We start from the raw sequence: 4,919 nt of genomic DNA, 5'->3' as shown, positions 1-4,919 counted from the left end.
TAGGGTATGGATAGTGTCGATTACACCAAGCTCGATCCTAATTTATGTAATTTTAACTTTTAAATTAATTAGATTTTCTTTATTTGTGGAAGCTTATAAAATATGAAGAGAAAAAATTATTTTTTTAAAATGAAATTTTCTCATCTTTGAAAAGAGTTTTGTTTGTTTGACCAACCAATATCGCGAGGAAGATTGAAGAATGTGCATGAATACGGATTCCGTTAAAAGAATTAACCATTTCATATATTAATATATTATCAGAGTGGCTTATTGTTGTAATTTCTAAAATAATTAACCATTTCATATATATATATATATATATATATATATATATATATATATATATATATATTAAAGAGAAAATGGGAAGAGAAAAACATGCATCCACGTGGCAAGTCCATAGTCCTTGTAGCGTTGGGTATATATACACATTTTTAAAAATTTATTTGTAGTGCAATGTTGTTTTGAATTCTGCTTCTTGCTAATGTTGCTCCTACTCCACTCTTAAGCTCCGCATCCATCGTCATTTTCCGTCCTCTTGCCCTACACGACGCCAAACAACAAATGTTGACGCTAATCTCTCTCTCGCAATCCAACCCTCTCACCTGCGGATTCTAATCTCTGAATCATTCCAACTCCGAATTTTCATTTTCCAGGTACGTCTTCTACTCATTTCCTTGCACTCAAACCACACTCTTCCGGCTGCGTTCTGTTCCATCTCCAACAATTTCAAATCAATCTTCACGATATTTTCTATTCTGCCGGTGTGAGTTCCAATTGAAGTTGAGCCTTCACGTTTTCCACTTTGGACTCTGCACCGATCTGCACTTTCCTTTCAATTGACCACTTGTTCACAATGTGTGCATCTTAATTTGCGTTTTGAATGGAGCCCTAACATGTTTGATCCTATCACTTTGAATGAATTATTTTCTCTAGAAATGACTGGTTAGATCTTCTCTGTTCTCTGTTTTAGCATCTGACTCTTATCATCCGCTATTTCTGTAAGTTTAATTCACCGATTCCTTGGAGAGTACTGCATCAGGATTGAACAAATCTCTGTTTCGAAATATTAGGGACATGAGCCTGGACATTAATTCTACGTCGCCAATGAACACTTCAAAATGCCGATAGATCTTCTTTTCTCTGTGCATAAAATCGCCTTTGATTAGTTTATCAATTTTCATCAGAAATTTCAGGTTCTTTTCCTGACTCATGGAAGATCGCCAGGGCAAGAGGAGCTCCAAAGCGTCAACTATCAAAGGCCTAAACGCTACGGTTCGGCCGATCAAAATTCAGATGGACAATCACCTCGTAATCGGCGGGACCGGACACTATCACCAAGAAACAAACTCCAAAATTCCAACAATTCTTGATCGTTACGCCGAGAAGCATGACCGTTCAACACCGATCGTAAGTTACTTCCGCTCTCGATCTCCTGTGGTAGGAAAATTACCATCCGTCGGCGACACATTTTCTACTCCGGTTGCGGACGTCATCAATGCCAACTACCGCTCCTCTATTATCAACCACTTCGCTAGCAGCACTTCCGGAAGCAGTAGCTTCGGTTCTCGGAGAGGAGGATCGTCTTTGTCGCCACTTTCGGCTATAGAGAATTTGGAAACGACACCTGTAAGGTCTCCACAAATTTATGGGACCCCATTGAAGGTCCATGAGGAAGTGATAGTAATGGATGAAATTTTGATCAGTTCGGTCCATGGAGGAGCGAAGACATTGAAGTCTGCCTTAGAGTCCGGAGGCGGCGGTGGTTCATCGTTAAGCAAAAATCAATACAGAGCGGACATTTGCCGCTCCTGGGAGGATTCTGGAAGCTGCCGCTTCGGCCACAAATGCCAGGTTAGTTATCTTGTCCCCACTGTAATGGTACGATCTGTATAACTTCAATTTATATGCGGAGTATGCATACTTTTCTTCAAACAATTTTCTCAATCAGACGCGTTAAATTTTTGGGAAAAACATTGATCTGTAATAAATGGAGTTGGGTTTTGTAATTTGTATGTGCTATTTGCAGTTTGCACATGGAAAGGAGGAGCTTCGGCCTGTTCATTTACCTCTTAAAACCAAACCTAAGGTAAGGTACGATCGACCTGTGATGATTAAATATAGTGCAAAATTTGTTGGAATAAAAAAAAATGTTAGATTTAGCATATTTCTTTGCTACTACAGTTTGGTGAACCATACTTGACGCACGGTCTCAAGTCCCGCAACAATCATTCACTAACAGGAATAGCTACAACAACGCAATCGAACTCATTCGATACCACCTTCAAAACTGAACTTAGCAGAAGAGGTCATTCAATAAATTCAATACACAACCTGAACACTGATTGGTCACCTGAAGATGATAGCATTGAAGCTATTGTCCCCGAAACAAAGTCCACAAGGGGAGATGTAGACCAATACATCCTTGAGGTTCTTTATGGTTCCACCACTGAGAGAGCCAAAAAGAGGCTTCCAGTTTTCGTTCAACTTTGCTCATCCCAACAAGAAGAATAGGGAGGGCCAAAGTTTTTTCCATCTTAAACTCATTTCTCGAAAATACATACACCATTTTGTTTTGAAACACTCATACTTAGCTTATGCGCATGTGCATTCTTTGATGTGTACGTGTTCTTCTTCTAAGGAAAAGGTTGTGTTGCTACTTAGTTGCAGTGTATAACCTATTAAGCCAAGAATTCAATTCTGACGGCCTTCCAAGAGATATTACTCTCGACAAACAAAATGATCCTAAACCCATTCTCATTATCACAAGCGAAATCATTCATAACAGAAGAAAAACAACACAGAGAAGAAGGACTATAAATATAGACCTGGGATATAAAACATTCCATTCCTCCATATTATGGAAGGAATTCCTTATTGCAACTTTTATATATACTCTACGAGTCGATAAGTCGGTCCATCACCAATTTCAAAACGGCCGGGGCATCCACTGTGACCGCCACCTTCACGGTGGGTTTATCACACCATTCACTCACTTCACCAAACCTGGTTAGTTCCACATTAACCACAATTACCTGATTGTTGTACAAAATACTGGTAAGCTGGGGAAATAGGTAACCCAAATACATTTACCTTTTCTTATTGTTGTACAAAATTGTGAGTCCTCTTGAGATGCCCGTTGTCTGGACTCGAACTACGCCCTCTGTGTACGTGAAAAGTGAGGGATCGACAGCCGCTACCACAGTTGCTGGATCATGGAGGTAAACCCCTGCACGCATATTAGCAGCAGCAGCAGCAAACAAGTCAAACAATGTGCGGCTGAATCTGATGACTTATTGTGGACGGACCCTACTTTATTCAGTAGCCTCACCTTTTGTTTCATATGCATACCTGTGGTAGGAGAAATAAATATCTAAAATTTTGCAGAGATACTTGGCAAATTTCCCATCTGATCTTCCCAATTTGTCACGATCCGCCTCTTAAATTGTTTTGTGAAACACAGCATACCCAAATTGAAGGGGAAATAAACATGATTATATTGACTTATAAACACACCTAACCTTACTCACGTCCTCTACAAGCTGATTGACATTATTTACAGAACAAAACAAGCTTATCACCAAAATATAGGCTGAAATGTTTCTATATTCAAATCGACGCAAAATATGCAGAAGAGCATTAAAATTTTTTTACTTTTAACTCATCAGAATATAACATGAAATAAGATTACCTGTCATGACGACTTGATGTGTGACATTTAGCCCCACAACTAACACGTCTGCTCCACTTGTGAATACCATATCTGCAGCTTCAGGATCCCCAAATATCTATTTCTCCAAACTCAAATATATATTAACTCAAAGTCCATTGTTCATATAACTTTCTATGAAGCTAATCATGATACTAATGGACTAGGAACAAATCAGTAAGTATTTCAAAGACCAGCATTGAAAAAAAAATATATATATACACAGATTAACACCAAAAAAGGGCACACCAAGAAGCTGGGTCATGTTTAATCATTTCAAATAGTTCTTACCACAAATCTCTATTTACATCAAAGATTCTCTGGTTTCCTTTTTCCACAAACCCTATAAAGTAGTGGGGTATCTTTTTTCCAAAAACACCCAATGAATATTGGCCAAGTTGATCCAAAGGATTTCAGCTTTCTTATTCGATCCCCCGCCGCAAAGCACATAATAATGTTGGTCTTCTTTTTTTTTTTTTTTCAGGAAGTTGAGAGTCCAAGAAACCTGGAGGCCTTGAATTAGAGACTCCCACATTTTCCTGCTTGAGAATCAATGAAAAGGTAAATGGTTCACATTTTCTTGTCCTTAAAAATAGAGACTAAGGTCTTCTTTTTGGAAGCCTTTCAGCCAAATCGAATCCCTCTATATAGGCCAATCAGACCATAATATTGACCTTTTTGAGACATAAATTTCCAAAAGGCAGACAAAAAGCTCTTTTGCATGTACCTGCTACTTCCTTGCACCAAGCTTAACTAAAATTTCGGCCATATCCAAATCAACTCACTTTCAGTTATTGAAGTTCCTTTAAGCTGCTTCAATAATTCACAAAGATTTTCCTTTAACAAGTATTCGCCACCTAAAATTTCGGCCATATCCACCCTCTTTCAGTTATTGAAGTTCCTTTAACAAGTATTGAAGTTCCTTTAAGCTGCTTCAATAATTCACAAAGATTTTCCTTTAACAAGTATTCTCCACCTAAAATTTCGGCCATATCCACCCTCTTTCAGTTATTGAAGTTCCTTTAACAAGTATTGAAGTTCCTTTAAGCTGCTTCAATACTTAACTTTCAGTTATTGAAGTTCCTTAACTAAAATTTCGGCCATATCCACCCTCTTCACCTCTAAGATTTTCCTTTAACAAGTAAGTATTCTCCACAATTTGGAATAATTCTCTTGAGATTCAGAAACAGACAACTCTATTTGGTGAAAT

The 4,919-nt window shown here is 38.1% G+C and overlaps 2 protein-coding genes across 4 annotated transcripts; one reads left to right on the top strand and one right to left on the bottom strand.

The window, feature by feature from the left end:
* Positions 1-404: 404 nt before the first annotated feature.
* Positions 405-2,663, top strand: LOC111436459 (mRNA decay activator protein ZFP36L2-like). 3 transcript variants are annotated; one of them, XM_023074250.1, is made up of 4 exons: positions 405-656; positions 1,188-1,854; positions 2,030-2,089; positions 2,243-2,663. In XM_023074250.1, exons 2-4 carry the CDS (start codon positions 1,213-1,215, stop codon positions 2,246-2,248), a joined length of 708 nt encoding a protein of 235 aa, XP_022930018.1. In that variant the 5' UTR covers positions 405-656; positions 1,188-1,212; the 3' UTR covers positions 2,249-2,663. The 3 variants fall into 3 exon arrangements, with proteins under 3 accessions (XP_022930018.1, XP_022930016.1, XP_022930017.1); XM_023074248.1 differs by having other exon boundaries at positions 410-656; positions 2,185-2,663; XM_023074249.1 differs by having other exon boundaries at positions 412-656; positions 1,197-1,854; positions 2,185-2,663.
* Positions 2,664-2,877: 214 nt separating this feature from the next.
* On the bottom strand, positions 2,878-3,788 carry LOC111436391 (probable uridine nucleosidase 2; the record flags this gene model as incomplete). The annotated part of the gene is made up of 4 exons (XM_023074168.1): positions 2,878-3,006; positions 3,094-3,229; positions 3,332-3,439; positions 3,692-3,788. Coding segments are annotated over 4 exons (450 nt in total), but the record flags the coding sequence as incomplete, so codon positions are not given.
* Positions 3,789-4,919: the final 1,131 nt, after the last annotated feature.

The sequence above is a fragment of the Cucurbita moschata genome, unplaced genomic scaffold (genome assembly GCF_002738365.1).
Source record: "Cucurbita moschata cultivar Rifu unplaced genomic scaffold, Cmos_1.0 Cmo_Scf00054, whole genome shotgun sequence".
NCBI lineage: Eukaryota > Viridiplantae > Streptophyta > Magnoliopsida > Cucurbitales > Cucurbitaceae > Cucurbita > Cucurbita moschata.
This window is presented reverse-complemented; position numbering and strand designations above follow the sequence as displayed.

Bases quoted from the DNA above. Each gene is read 5' to 3' on its own strand.
- LOC111436459 (XM_023074248.1), top strand. From the start codon at position 1,213: ATGGAAGATCGCCAGGGCAAGAGGAGCTCCAAAGCGTCAACTATCAAA. The intron at 1,855-2,029 runs GTTAGTTATCTT...TGCTATTTGCAG, and splicing joins GCTTCGGCCACAAATGCCAG to TTTGCACATGGAAAGGAGGA. The intron at 2,090-2,184 runs GTAAGGTACGAT...TTGCTACTACAG, and splicing joins CTCTTAAAACCAAACCTAAG to TTTGGTGAACCATACTTGAC.